Below are 15,731 nucleotides of genomic sequence, written 5' to 3'. Positions count from 1 at the left end.
AGAGCTGGAGGCAGTATGTGATGGAGACTCCAGAGCTGCTCCACTGACCCTGGTAACTTGCAAGTTGCTTTGCTTCACATTTAGATGTGACACACATGGCTGAAAAGGACCACTCCCTGTGGGTCCCCTTGGTGACTTCAATGTAACTGCTGTTGAGTAAGAGATACCAAGGAGCATGCAGTTACTGCTCCACCACAGGCAATGCATCCAGTGAGAAAGTGGAAGAGTGGGCTGTCAGACACATCTTGGACAATCTGTTAACAACTGGAGAGGGTACAAAGGGGGAGATTACATTATAAAAAAGGGGAGAGAAAGATAAATGTTTTAGGTCACAGATTAATACATTTTAAGGCCAGGGTGTTACTACAGTACTGCAGGGTAGGCATGCAGGTAGTCCAGGTATGGCATAACTGAGCTGCCTAGGGACAGCAGCCTATTAAGATGTCTTTGAACAGTCCCATCTTTAGCAAAGTAAACCTAGACAAAAAATAGGATTATGATTCTCTCACTGAGCCCATGACTCCTGTTTTAGCTGTGTCTCAACCTGAAGGCTTCAAATAAGGGTGAATTTACCTTGTCTGACAGCATATTCCTTCTAATGTCTGATTCTCCAACCTACTCCATTAATGGTTCAAGCTGTGGCCCGTGATCCTAGGAGGCTCTGTGGGCTACATCTTAAGAGGCTGTCAAAGATATTCTCCATGCACTTCAGTTCCAAATAGACTGAAATACATCCCACTTAAAGAAATTCTGAGGTTTGTGAGGTGTTGAAAATCTTTCTGTGGCACAAAGAGACAGTAAAACCATCATTGCCTCATTAATGCTAATTCTAACTTACACTTCTGAGAAAAGACTGCAACAAATCAAGAACTGATATCTACTGCAGTACAGCCTTACTGGCAGGATCTGTAGACTTGCAAATCTTTTAACCTTTTTCATGAGCTAGACAGATGCTCTAATATTTCACCTGAGCAATGCAAAATGCATATGCATTGACACCCTCCCACACACAGAGGTCACCTTTAATGGATTAGGGAAAGCTCTGGCCTTTCCACACACATTCAATTCATTTCAGATTGCTGATGGGAGCACATCATACACTAAGTCTGACCTACCAGCAACCTAATGCCTCACGTCTCCAAATGCATCAAAAAACATGTTGATTTTTTTTTTCTCCTTTATAGTTTGACTTCATCTGGGAAATGAAACAGAGCAAAACAGATAGACAATACTGCATTCACCAAATTAACATTCAAATAATAATGTATAATTTATTGCATAAACACAAACCAAGCAGATGCAGGAGAAAAGAAAGAAGAAAAGGACAAGAAAAAGAAGATACTGTGCAATGAGCTAGATCCTAGCCTAACTCAGGCTATCTTGACCCTTCAGTCAGGTATCAGGATGACTGTTTCCTATCTTTTCTTGCTAATAACAGAGGCTTGAAGGAGTAAAGGGAGAATGTTAGGGTGAAATCCTATGCTATTCCTAGAACCGTCTGCTTTTTCCTCACTGTTTTTTGAGGGTTTGTAGCATTCAGCTGTTCTTTGTTCTGCAGGAATAAAAGTTCAGTTTTGAAAATACACAAGAACAAAGCTGCAGAAATTGCCTGGAATTTCCTCCATTTTCAGCCATCTGGCTTTCATTGCTTTGCTTTTCTCTCCAGTCCTTCATACATGTTTACCAAATTTTTTCAACACGCATTGACCCAGCTATTGAGCAGTTATAATTAATAACACAGTTACAACATTCTCTTTCACCCATTTGGTAGAGTCTGTTGGCTGACCACGAGGTGCTCACGCTGTTGCTGTTATAAACAAGAGCAATTATATCTGATTAGATGATGACTGCCGCTGTATTTTGGGTTGGGGAGGCTGAGGAAAAGACACATTTTGGATGCAAGTCATTTTGTTGTTGAAAACAGTAAAGCCGACATTAAAACTAGGTTTTTCTGATTGTTGCTGGAGTAATTTAGTATACAAACATAGCAATTAGCAAATCTGAGTGATCTTCCCTTTCATTTTTTGACCTTAGAGAAGAAAATTCTAGACATTGAACATTCTGCATTTACTTCTGGAAAGGCTGTGCTCTGCTGAAGTACTGCTATGTAATTTTGGAAGTGGTATAACTTGATTGACACAAATTAAGTAACTGAATGACTGAATTAAAATTGTCATAGTCTTCATTCCTCTCTTTCCTGGAGAAAGCATGTTGGGTCTCCCAGTACATTAAAACAGGCTATATCCTTTTCATAGAAATACCAAACAAGGGCATACCAAGTTAATGATATGAAATTTTACTCTGTACCTACTGTGCTGCAAATCAGTTATTATCTCCCAAATTAGCAATCAGCTCCACAGCATTTCACTAATTCTTAGTTCAGTGCAAAATGGGAATTTTTGTTATATTGTTTTCCCGGACAAAAGGGACTGGGCTCTTTTTCTGCTATTGTTCTTGAAGTGATAAGCAAAAAACTCTCAACAAAGTCTGAAACCACAGGAAACTCAGCTGCTTTGGGATTTGAATATGGATGAAATCCTCCAATTTTTGTGCGCAAGTCTTCCTGGTTCTTCTTTCTTCTGTAAGAATTTTAAGCATGAGATTTTGCTGACTCCATAGAGCTATGAATATTTGAAGACAGATTTCTGTGGTTTAGTTCTGTCTCTCTTCAATGGACTCAGAATAGTAATGTGCTAAGATATTAAGCCAGAATTTCAATGGAAATTATAAAGATCTCAGTTGCTATACAAACACCATAATCATTCAGTGTTTTCATAAATCGGAATGCCAGTATATTCTAGTTTTTACTATATTTTGTTCCAGGAGAGACGACAGCAATGAAGAATAGAAGAGGATGAGGATGTCACAGACTAATTTCAAGGTGAAGCATGAAGTGAGTAATGAAGTCTTCCAGTTTATCCACATTTATTCTCAGCAGGGAGCAAAAAGAACAGCAACAGTGAAGATCCCTTTAGCATCATTCTTCTTAAGTGTCCAAAAAGAATGATGAAACAAAACCAGAATGAAATTACTCTTCACTGACTACTTCTACAGTATCTGTCCTGAGGTGTATGCCTTCTGACCCTCCAGAAAGGTTGACAAGATTCTGTGGTTCAATGCTTCTGTTTATCTGTATTAAACCAGGTAAACCAATTATTGACCAAGAGAGGCTTACATGACTAGCCCTTTGAGAGGCTACAGAGAATGCTACATGTAACCAAAAGTGCCTGCAGCAGAAGCAACACTGAGCTTGGAAGTTGTAGTTTTTAAATGTTCTCCCTCTTAAGCTAAACAAGATCTTGAACTGTATTCAATTTAGACATACACACTAAATTCTAAGCATGCTGGGCTGTTTCGGTTCAAGAAACATCACTGGAATAATTTCTCTAAATATATTAGGAGGCAATTTTCTTTCTCTTGGGCTAGACTTCTCAACTTTTTATTCATGCTGTGGACAACATTCCCTTGTCTAGTGAGACATTTGTCACTGTCTCAGTTGCCTTTTCAGCAGACTGTCTCCTCTACCCACCACAACTGCATGCTCCAACAGTCACTTACACATTAAGGACATTTTAGAAAAGTGGTTTTTATATTTTTAGCTTCTTTTAATGCACTTTAGCAGCTGGAAAACAGAGAGAAGAGCCAACACTGTGAGACCAGCCAGCTTTCTCTATAAGCTGTCAGTGAAAGCTCTGGAAAATATCAATGGTTCACAGATTGCATTTTGGGAACTTCTGTATGTTCACAGTCACAGTGTATTACAAGTTTTGGACTTGTCAGTCAATAGCAGTACCTTCATCAGCATTCAGAGGAACAGGATTTTAGCCTAAATTTCCATCAGATTCCTGGATCAAGATATCTTGAATTATAATCCTGAAGCATTTTCTAATTAAAACAAAGAGAAACCCCTAAAGTCTTTTTTTTCTTTTCCTTTTTTTTTTTTTTTGGTCATGTGTTCTCTTTGGAAGTCTTAAGACTGTTGGAATTAATGATTATAAAGCAATAAACTTTATACACTAAATACTATCAGTTTAATTAATATACCATTGTGTTTAATACAGTGGCATTAGTAGATGCAGCACTTCAGAATCTTGCAGGAATTAAGAAGTTATCCTGTCACAGCCTGCCTGGGAGACACATCAACTTTCCTTCCTGCCCCTCTTTCCATTAGCCATGCTGCCTGCTGTCTGCAGCCCTCAGTTTTAGGCCTCCTTGCTCTTACCAAAGGAGCCATTTTGCAGAACTTGTGCTGTTCTTCATCCTGTGCCACTTAAAACTCTGCAGACAGGCAATTTCCTCCAGACTGTGGCGACTGGAGGGACAAAGGTATATACAGGGAAGGGAGTCATTTCCCCTTTTCTCAGTTGCAGACCTAGCGGTGGATGAAAGCTTCTTAATCTCCCCTTGCTGCCTCATTCCCCTTTCAGCTTTGCTTCACAGCCTGATTCTCACCTACAGTACAATCATCTTGTAATCCATGGAGTGAACTACTTGCTCAAGGTTGCTTTAAACTAGCTCTGCTCAAGTAGCAAGGTTACCACAGTGGTATGGATTATCACACAGACTAATTCAAAAAGTATTCACCCAATTTCTCAGACCACTTTTGTAATGGAACTCACATAAATACTGGCCTACATGAGCATGCCTTATTTTTTCTCTACCAGTGAGTATTTATTTTCCATCTCAGAATTGATGGGTGGTCAATTTCCTACCATGCACTCTCAGCTCCAGTGATGCTGCTACCTATCAATTACAGTGAGATTTCCACATACAAATTTCTTTTCAAGCATTAGTATAATATTTGTGTGTTATTGCCAGTAATACAGACAATTTATCAAAATCAGGGTTGCAATATCCTCATAAGCAATTCTTGTAACGCTTTGGTGAAACGTGTCATTTGGCTCTGCTTCTCACAGACTCAAAATCCTGATCATCCAATCAAACCATTATTTCTGTCTTTATGATTCTTGGCTGCTGGCCATATTTGATGCCATATTTGATTTTTAATGTGAAACTTCTTCATGTACCCAAAATCTACTAATATTCATAACAATATGTCTCTGTATAGCCTGCTGTCATATAAAGCATACATACACCTACCTATATATGCTCCAAGGAATATCTACCAACCGGACAGCACTGAGTGTTTTAAATAGTCCGAAGTTATAAATCAATGTATTTCAAATCTGCTGCACTACCAAAAGAGATTAAATGCACCTCTGGTGCTGGGAATAAAGACAATATGTATGCAATACATCTTGAAGTCCTGACAGGCCCAGGTCTATTTAAATAAACCATGGGAACCTCATGACAGCTATTTTCTGTTGTGGAGGGTACAGATGTGAATTTCTGCACACAAATACCTGGTCTTTTTAGGGTCAGGATTGTGGAAGCTGCCTGAGCCCAGGGAGAAACAGGTTCTGCAAAGCCTTTTGTGGGAGGTTGGAGAAGTCTCCTTAAACTTTACACAACTCTGGGTAAAGTTAAGCCAATCCATAAACTGTGTGCCTCCAGGACCTGAGTGGGCAAGCAGTCTGAAGTTTGCCCTTTGGTTTTACCATCACTTTGCACTTCCCGGTCAATAAGACTGTGATATGGTGTGAAAAGACTGTTAGCCCCTGCAGGCTGAGAAAGACCATGTGTGAGGCAGTGCATGCCTCCAGACCAAAAGGCCATTGAGTCTGCAGTCACGACTTGCTTAAAATCCTTTACTTCATACTGCTAGTCTTGTTTAAATGGCTCTGGGCAACATACTGGACTACAATCATGCAGACTTGTGAATTTGTTTTGCTTTTGTCATGGATTTCTCAAAATCCATTAAATGATGTCTGGACAAGAAGAAAGAGCCCTGGCCCAGGTATCCTCACCAGCAATAACAACACTGACCTGGCTGTGCCGATCTGCTACCTTATGCAGCAGCAGAGTTTCACTCACGCACATCACTTCTGCTCAATTCACGTCAGTTAAAAGGAGTTCCAGGAGGAGTGACACAGATCTGCTGCGCCCAGGCAGCTGAGTCTCTGGTACTGCAACCTGGGGAGCCACCTCATACTCTTGTTTGCATGTTTTACTCCTGTACTTCAGCAGTCATTTCAGCATGCCCAGTTCCAAGCATCCCTGGCTCTGAACATCTCAGATTCATGGGCAGCTTGAAGATCAGTTTCTCAACTTCATCAGTGATCACATCTCTCTTAAATCTGGAAAGAAACATATGCCTGGTGGTAAGACATAAGAAGCCTACCTTGGGGGGCAGGGGTCCAGGCTACAGGCTTTCAGCAGCTGTGGAGGACGGCGGCTGGTTACACACAGTGTCTCGTCCGCAGTCTCCCTGGTTTGTTTGTTCAGGCAGGTCACCACAGCCTCCTGGACACCTGCACACAACAACACATGGTCACAGCCAGCTTTCCGTACCTGGAGGGGCAGCCAAGGGCAGAGATGGACCCGGCGGGGCCAGCAGGGCTGTGTTGGGGCTGCAGCATGTGGGGAAGCACAGCCTCACACCCAGGGCTGCCACCTCAGGGGCTGCAACCCTGGCTGCAGAGAGGGAGGAGGTTGCTTCCCGCACGGCAGTGAGGTGTTTGCTGTCCACATCCAAGTGTTCTGCCTGATGGTCTTTGAGGAGTACGGCACGAGTGTCTACCAAAGGGGGATGTCTCTTGGCACAGTGTACCTGACTGAGTAGGGAAAATTGCTGTTGCTTTTCTCCCTTCCACTGGGAAAAGCCTTCATCTGTAACTCTTGCAACTGTCCTGGCACAGTCATATATTGCTTACTGCACCTTTTGTATTCTGTTCCCCAGCCACCTGCGAGATGGCCTGATCAAAACACTGAGTGGGATGCTGGGCTTTTACTTGGCCTTGCTTTCAGTCTCACTATGTGTCTCAGCTGCAGTGAAAAGTTCGTAGGTTCATTCACCACTTACCTTCCCTGGACAGAAAATTGTCCAGTGCTCTCTAGTGACTCATCCTTTCACTATGAGTGCAATGAGGCTGTTTATTTGCCCGTCAAACAGGCTAAGGTGTGAAAATGGCCTTGACTTCAGCATGCTGTATTTTAAGCAACAGTATGATTGCTATACTTGCAAAAGTAAAGTAAAACAAGGTCAGACAATTCAGCTGCTCTCAGTTACTCTTCCGCATCCACAGACCTGCACCTAAACTGAAGATGCAAATCTGCAGGGTGTATCTGACAGCTGGGACAGAACAAGGGAAGCTGTTGGGATTGAGAGAGAAGCCGGAAGATTCGGCGATTATGTTTTAACTCAGAAAATCCTTGGTGATACCAAATTCCTTATGTACTCTTAGGCATACCAGTTACTTTGCCTTGCTATTCCTAAGAGTAAGGTAGGAATATTACAGGTTTTTTGGGTCACAAGGTTAGAAAGCTAGAAAATCAGGGATTGCAACACTACATGCCACAGGAAAGAGTACTTGGTGAGAGAGGATCTACTTCTTCCCCAGGGGGTCTGAGGATAATAATTGGCGTGAACTTCCTAAAAATCTAATCCACAGTGGTTCAAACAAAGTGGAAGTATGCTTTTTACATTCATCCTTACCTCCTGAGTTAGGAAAAGATCAGCTGAACTCATAACAATTGCATCATCTTCTCAAACCCAATAATTAGTTTTCCAAAATATCTCACAATGTTTTGAAGACAGCAGTGTTTAAAGAAAAGCATAGTGTTGGAAGAGCTTGAACAGCTCCAAGAGCAGTGTAACAGAACTGACAATACCTTTTACTGTTTCTAATGCCAGAGCACATGTTAGGCAAACAATAATATCATTATTCAACAGGACCAAAGTGCTGCAACTCATCAAAGTTCCTGTACTCCTGAAATTATTAATGGATTAATTCCCCTTATTCTCAGTAGAGGCTGAGGAGAGGCTCACAGCAAAGTGGCATGTTGAGCAATTTATTGGGTCTTATGTGTGCAAGCCAGTTCAGGGCATGCCTATGACTCAAGGATAGGCAGCGTCTCCACTGTACTCAAGGTGCTGAAAAGAAGAAAGAAATTTGACATTTTTGGATGTGGACATCAACATTGAAATTACCAAAGTCCCTGAAGTCAGCCAACATTGTTGTGGGTTTCCTTCTTTACAAGGTGGCCTTGTATTTTCAAGCCATTTTGCTATTCAAGTAATCTCCCGAAAGACTTAAAATAAGTTATAAAAAGGATAGCCCATTGAAAGAATAAAACAAATGGTAGTGATTTATTTCTAGGAAAGGAAACCAATTAAATATTTATACATAAACAATATGTTCTCTATCCGGTCACGTTCAGTATCTTTCCAGCTCAGTCTTTTTTCTGTTCAGCATGTTATCATATTGTGTACAGCAAACAGAGGCACATGGATTCCCCAGGACAGACTGCTCCTGGCTGCAGAACAGAGGTGGCTCACCACCTGAAGGGAAATGTCACTGTGTTCAAGTTACTGGTGTCTACTTTGCATTGATCATTTGTGCAGGCCTGACAGCAAGACCAATCTGATGAAGCTGGGAGAGAAGGACTGCTAATCCACAGGTATGGAAACCAGGAAAGTACTCTTCTTAACTCTGTGGAAAGAAACCACCAAGTCCTGCCACATGCTGGTGACATCATTCTGTTTGCTAGGGATACAGCTCACTTACCATCTGTGTATGTTGGATGTTTTTCTTTTCAGATCAAAATATTGTAAACTGCTCCACAGCTTCAGTTTCTCTGCTCTGAAGTATGTCACTAATGAGCTCTTGACTAATGGTTATCAATTACCTTTAACACTTCTGCATTGCCTGTTTCAGTGCTGACTATCCAAAAGTGATTGACTGCAAGGTCTTGAATTCAGCCTTTTCTCCATTTTTCAGACTGATGGTTTTGTTTTATCAAATTCATATAGCTAAGCTCTGATACTGCTGCTCTTCACTTTTCAGTATTCAACATGCCCCAAACCTCCCAATAAGTTCATTCCCCATGCTTATTCCTGTCACCTAAGTAATCTCTGATTGTATTTCCAATAATTTTAGTCTATCCCACCAGCCTTCTACTCTGCTCATTATAATTTCCTTACAGAGGTCCTTACAAATTTTACCTTTTAAAGGTACTGCTAGAACCAGTAATCTTGCCTGACATGCTGTCAGGGTACTGAAGTAGAAGGCTCCTGCCTGAATTTAACAAGTCTGTGGTTGCTACACTATGTATTGACACAGTTTCTGGCTCTAATACTAAGTGACTTAAAAAAAAAAATTAAAAAAAAATCTCACTTGTTCCAGCAGCAAACAAATGTGCTCAGAATCACTTTCTTCAGCTTATCCTAGAATCTCGCACTGAGTATATCTCAGCATACTGATAACATCTGCCTCTCTGTTTTTGATAGGTCAATTCAGCAAATGGTTATAAGCTTTAAATTGAAGATGGATCATTGAACATTTACAGAATATAGAGACTTTTGGTTATCCGTCAGAAGTTCCACGGAACAGAGATAATTAAAAGAAAGTATATGAACTTCAGGATATTTATTTGCCAAGTAACTGAATTCTAAACACTATTTACTGCATGATATTACCAGAACAAAAAGCTGTCTGTTTTAAAATTGCTTCCCCTGAAAAAAATAAATCAGTTCTCAATAGGAAATCACAGTATAAAAGGGTGTAAGGGTGGGACATGAATCTAGGCAGTTTAAGTTCACTTTCAAAATACCATCAAATGAGATTTTCTGTGTTTATATCTACCAGAATAGAATAATTGTTACATGATATCTGATGACAGCTCTGGGAAATATAGCCACTAACGGCAGACTAAATGACTAACTAATTCCTTCTGGCTGCTACTTCTGGGAGGTGAAAGGTTACTTCTGCATCTATCTAATTTCTTCTCTTGAGACTCCAAAAACAATAAAATTAGTTTGACCGGTCTTGCACCTATGGCTACAAAAATATCTGACTTAGCATCTGCTAATCTGGGAAATTAGGAGTTGATGTCAGACAAAAAGAAATCTTGGCTAACAATTTTTGCAGACAATTGAAAGAGATTAAATTTATAAAGAAAAATGTCTCTGTCATATCAGTCTGAGTTATATTTGAAAAATCAAACATAGTCACTATATTCAAAGAAAAATATGAATCCCTTGATTTCAAGAGGATATTTCTAGAAGCTATTCAGGTTTCTGTATGCACAGTGTGACAAATTGTTACTACTTGCTAGTAGCCTCAATATATGACAGATACTGCTGAAAAGTCAGTGTTCATCACCACTTAGCATACACTAGTGTCATATTTTTATGTAGGAAACAAAGTAATAGTGCCAATGGTCTGACAACTCTCTGTGAACTGCTCTAAACACTGACTACCATCTGCAAGCTAAAAGTAAGCATAGAAAACCTTTGCATTATTTTCTAACTGTGTTTTTTTAAGTTTGTAACTGATTACTGGTGAATCTGTACAGATCACACTATTAACTATTCATAAAGTGCTGAATGGTTTCCAGTTCTACAGTATCTATTCTGTATTTATGTATAGTAATCCTTTTTTAAATAGCCTGAAACTTGTAATGTAAAAAGACAGCAGCTGGAGAAGTCTAGGTTTAATTTAAAAAATACTGGGGTGGACATATGTCCCAGAACTAGCTAGACAAAATGATGGGAAAAAAGGATATCAGAGAACTGTGCATTAATAGTCTATAACATGTGGAACCTGAGACTTTGATTAATTTTGAGAAACTCCAAGTGCCAAGCCTGCTATCTTCAGACAATCACACCATTAATGCCTTTTTACCATATGTTTTATTTTGCACTGGGATTGGAGCTAATGTCTCATAGTGATAGGAGTTAGGCAACTGGCTGAGCCCTTAGAATATCAATAATTTAATGCATCTGCTATGGGAGGACAATTTACTTCCACATGTTTATACTTGCACAGTACAAATCAAGAGAGAAAAACTAAAAATGACACGATTCTTAGCCTGTATCACCAGACCACTTTAACATTCAGCCTCGTTGCGTGAGTGCCTTTTGACTGATCAGCTGATACAGGGAAACAGAAATATGTGATACATTGGTTACTTTTGGTGACAGCCTGAGTATGGAGCCTGAAAGTCCTAGACTAACATATGTTGTGCGCATGTTTTTTTTTTTCACAGTTTTCATCAATGCCTTTTCAAATACAGTTGGACTTGATGATCTTATGGTTGGACTCTGTAATCTTAAAGGTATCTTCCAACCTAAATGATTCTATGTTTCTAAATAGCTGTAGCAAAGCAGTGCGTCCACGGGTGTTAACTGTAAAGCACACATTTCAAGAGCGAAAGCAAATCCATCACAGAAACACTTTGCACTTACCTCCTCCACAGGACTCTGAACACTCCGTAAAGCCCTCATACTCCCAGTCATACAGCTCATCAAACTCCTGTAAGCTGCCATACAGCAGCTCAGTTTCCTCTGGGGTATGTTCAGCTGCGTCCCCACTGCAGGGACCACTGTAACAAGCTCTCTGAGAGACAGGTTTGGGACCTTCACATTCATCGATGGGCAAGTCAGCCACAGACTGAGAGAAAGAGAGGAGCACTTGACATTTCACAAGCCGCACCTGGCTGCCCACTCCACAGGTGACACTACAAGTGGACCAAGCCTCAGGAATAAACCTGTGAAAGGAAGAAAGCAAGGCACGTTATGTCCACAAACAGCCAGGCAAGCAAGTATAGTCCTGTGCAGGCCAAACTGTGTTTAATGAGAAAAAAATGCTTTGCCTCATCATAGGGCTATTATGAAATACCCATAAGAGCCATGACATATTGTCGACAACTTAATGGCAACAGTGGAAGGGCTCTCAAGTACTCATGTTGAGTGTCTCTTTACATCCAGGAAGAAAGACACATGCTTAGAGCACCTGCCTTGATCCTAAAACATCTCAGTGCAAGCCATCCTACAGTCTCCCTATGTGCATCATCATCCCACTAGCTACTTTTTGCTAGTATTCAACCTAGATCACCTTTGCCTTAGTTGATACCACAATTATGTCACTATTAAGTATTGAATAGGCTGCTGTTATCAGCTAGTTGCAGTATTACAGGGAAAAGAACTTCAATCATTGTTGCTGTATTGCAGTAACCATTTTTACGCCATAATTTGAAGCCATAAAAAAAGATAAAGAACCTGCCATATCTTTAGCTTTCCCCCCTGCTACCCCCCTCCCCCCCATACATATAATTTCCCTTCTCATTAAAAAAAACAGTGTTCCATTGCTATTCTCAACAATGGAATAATTTCTCAGTTTTTCTGTGCTGTCACCACTTTTTCAACTTCTTAAAAAACAAATCAGTGCTGGAAATTGGCCTAGCATTTTACTCTAACATCAAGCAGAAGGGTCACATTCAACTCCATACCACATCATTACCACCTTGTTTAAATGTAACACACCTTGTTTTGCTGGGCTCATGTTGATCTATGCTCATTCCTAAGTCCTTCTGGAAACAATGGTTCCAGGGTACTCCATGACCTGTGTTACTTATGGTTAGGCACCTGATGGTGGTGGTATTAAAACACTGCGGTAATGAATCCTGGTTACAGTGTGGTTCAGATAGTTTGTCTGACTGTCTTGTCTTCTCTGTTGGCCATTCTGCCAAGCTTGCTGCCATGGGCAAATTCTAAGATAGTGGTTTTGGTATACTTCAAGGGCTAGAACAGAAGAGTGAGTAGTTGGATCTGGCACTGATCCCTTAAGAACCTCACAGGAACAACCCCTATTGATAACACTGTCCCATTAACAATAAGTGTTTGGGCTCTGTCGACTCCTTCAAACTCAGCACTTTTTCCTTTACTGATATTTTTGAGTGTTAATCTAATGAACTGAAAGCTTTGTGTGATAGTCAACTGCCTGACAGAAATTTAGGTCTTTCAGCACCTAATCATAGGCATTAGCAAAATTTGTCAAATAAATCAGAGTTTATGGGATGTATTTTTGATGAAAACAGGCTACCACTGACAGTATTCCTCTCCTTTTGCTCTTTATTTAGTTAGATAGGCCACAACAGACTTGAACAGCTTTGCCCAGGGCTGAAGGCAATACACACTTCTGTCTCTTCTATGGTCTAGGGCTACTTGGGGCTATAGGAAACTCATTTCTCACATTGAGAACAGTCTGATAGGAAGAAAAAGGAAATTTAGTTTTGTGATCTGCATCTTTGAAAGTATTTTTATGCCCTTCTCTCTTTCATCCACCGCCTTTCTGTAGTTGACAAAAAGACTTTCCCTTCACTCTGGGGTTAAAAAAAGAATCCAAAACCAAGAAGGGAACCTGGTGCACCCCCAGTGTGTATGTACCAGGATCCCTGACTGGAATAGCATCATCTCCTAGAGCAGAGAGTGTGCATCTCTTTACCTACTCTTTGTGAGTATTTATAGCATTGTATTATGAACCTGATATCCATTGCTAGCACTATACACCTGAAGTAATAGAAAGGGAAGAAATGGATTGTATATATTATTGGAACATTTGAATGTTCCAATTTTATAATGCTGTTACAAAGACCACAAGGTTTCTTCCTGGAGCAAAGCCTCTGAGAAACTAATGATGCAAAGTAATTCCATTCCCTATTCGGAGACATTTTATCTTAAAAAAACTGGTCTAGTTTCAAAGATTATATCCTTCATTTTCAAAGAATTATAGTCTTTAATAGTACAGGTGGGCCACTCATTTTGTTTTTTCTAAGACTGTGCAACTGCTACAATACTATTTTGATGTGGAAAATCTCCTGTCACAGATTAAACAGACCATGTCAGCCAATATGACTTAGATATTTTGATTAGTTTAAATGTATAGCTTCTTGATCTGACAAACTGAAAGGTAGAAATTCTAATTAGGTTACAAAAAAAAGGCACTGGTCTTCATCAGAAGCTGTCTTACTTAACATTGTGAATTGTTGTGTAACTTTGCTTTGTTGAAGAGCTGCTGTATTCCAAACCAAAAGGGATGATATTTTGCCAGGTATTAAAATTACTCATTTAGAAAAACAGAGATAGTTCATATACTCAGAATATTTACACATGATGTGTATCACACATACAAACACAGGAACAAAAGACAGAGAGGACACAAAAGGCAAGTAAGAACATTATTAAAGCAGACTGGATCCTTTCTGCAATGAGGCTTGATCTATAAATGCCACATATTATATTCTTTTACCTTAGTCAGCAACTCATAATGAAAACACTGGAATACCTTCAGGAAATTATATTTTATTCAGCTTTCTAGACCCAATTTCTACATTTTAAGTGATAAATTTGGAAGTGTAATTTAATTCTAATATAACTGTTGGCTGCTAAAGAGGGTGTTGGTAGAATGAAAAGAGTTGAAAGCAGAAAGGGGGGAAAACCCAAGAAAACCCTGCAAACAAAATCTCCCAATAGGACTTGTTATTAGATACTGAACATTTATGTAATGTGAATGTATAATATAAATATACAATGGTTCTGAATTTTCCATCATCCTAAACCCAGGAAATTACAAAGGCTTTCAGATATCTTTGTGTGGTCATTAATGATAAATATTGCCAAATTGTGATCATAAAACAGAAAAAGTATGTGAATAATAAGCAGTCAGTTACATGGGTTTAAAGTTATTTGTTCTGCATATAGTGTACCTTCCACTGCACAGTGTGTGCTTTTCTGTATGCTACCATCTGAGCCTTCTTTGAAAATGGAAGTAGTGGAATAGGTTTACTGAGAAGTAGGATTTTTTAGAAAGCAGGAAATGATAGAGGTATTTCAGTTGTCATTGCATGTTGTTTAATTATATCCCACTGCAATAATAGTCCTTATAGTAACAACCCTCACAAGACAATCGCAATAACTAGTTCTAGTAATGCAGCAGTTGTAGCTGTCAGCCAGAACCCAACTGTGCTAATAGCTGTACAAATGAAAAATAAGTTGCCTCTTGCCTCAAAGAGATTACATTATTTCATAGCTCTTAGCATAATTCTCAGTGATTAGCATGTTGCCATTGCATCAAAGATCAACGTCTCTTATTCCTCTGCACAACAGACATGACAATGCTTCTTTCTCAAAGGAAAAATACAGCAGTGTGTTCTGAGAGCTCTAATGAATATTTTAAAGAGGAGTCTTTTGCTCCTATGTTAGAGAGATCACTATAAGGTGGAGAAGTGAAAGCTGGAAGAAGGGAAAATCATGACCTTGCTTTGTTATGACTGACTTAACTGGGTCTGCTGCTACTCAGCTGCTGAAGCGCTGACTACATTACAGCACGCAGCTGTGGGACAGCGGAAGGTTCCCTCCACCTGTCACTCCCCGCTAAATGGGCATCTCTATGGGCAGCAGTGCTCTCAAACTGGAAAAGGGAAAAGGTTGGAATGAAAGGTGGAAAACTCCAAACACAACTGGGAGTTAAAAATGGGCGTTCCTTATACACAAAAGTCTATATTTGTTTCCTCGACCTGTGGGCACTTTCATGGTGATGGACCAGGAAAGTTTTCCCATTATACAAACACCTTGCAAAAAAGTGAGCTCTGGATTTAAAAAAGGCATTGTATTTTTCAGTGGGTTTTGTTAGCTGTTGAGGTTTCACAATTTGCACAAGATTGTGTTCAGCTGAAGGGACTATTGCACCATTTGTCATGTGCACATTAGCTGACGCTGGGCTGCATAATATGTTCTAGAAATGGAGGAAAAAAAATGCAATGCCATTGACATCAATGGACTTCTGCAGGAGTCATTCAGATGTTGTACTGAGCTGGTTTTGGCTCATTGC

General features: G+C 39.9%; 1 protein-coding gene across 3 annotated transcripts in view; it reads right to left on the bottom strand.

Annotated features, from left to right (window-relative positions):
• Nucleotides 1-15,731, bottom strand: part of ADAMTSL1 (ADAMTS like 1) — a 476,591-nt gene that overhangs the window by 66,699 nt on the left and 394,161 nt on the right. For all 3 annotated transcript variants that reach the window (XM_075019771.1, XM_075019770.1, XM_075019772.1), the window contains 2 exons: nucleotides 11,309-11,610; nucleotides 6,242-6,371 (listed from right to left, as the gene is read on the bottom strand). In XM_075019771.1, coding sequence (XP_074875872.1) covers nucleotides 6,242-6,371; nucleotides 11,309-11,610 — 432 coding nt within the window. The remainder of the gene's footprint in view (nucleotides 1-6,241; nucleotides 6,372-11,308; nucleotides 11,611-15,731) is intronic.

Source organism: Buteo buteo, chromosome Z, assembly GCF_964188355.1.
Source record: "Buteo buteo chromosome Z, bButBut1.hap1.1, whole genome shotgun sequence".
Taxonomy (NCBI): Eukaryota; Metazoa; Chordata; class Aves; order Accipitriformes; family Accipitridae; genus Buteo; species Buteo buteo.
This window is presented reverse-complemented; position numbering and strand designations above follow the sequence as displayed.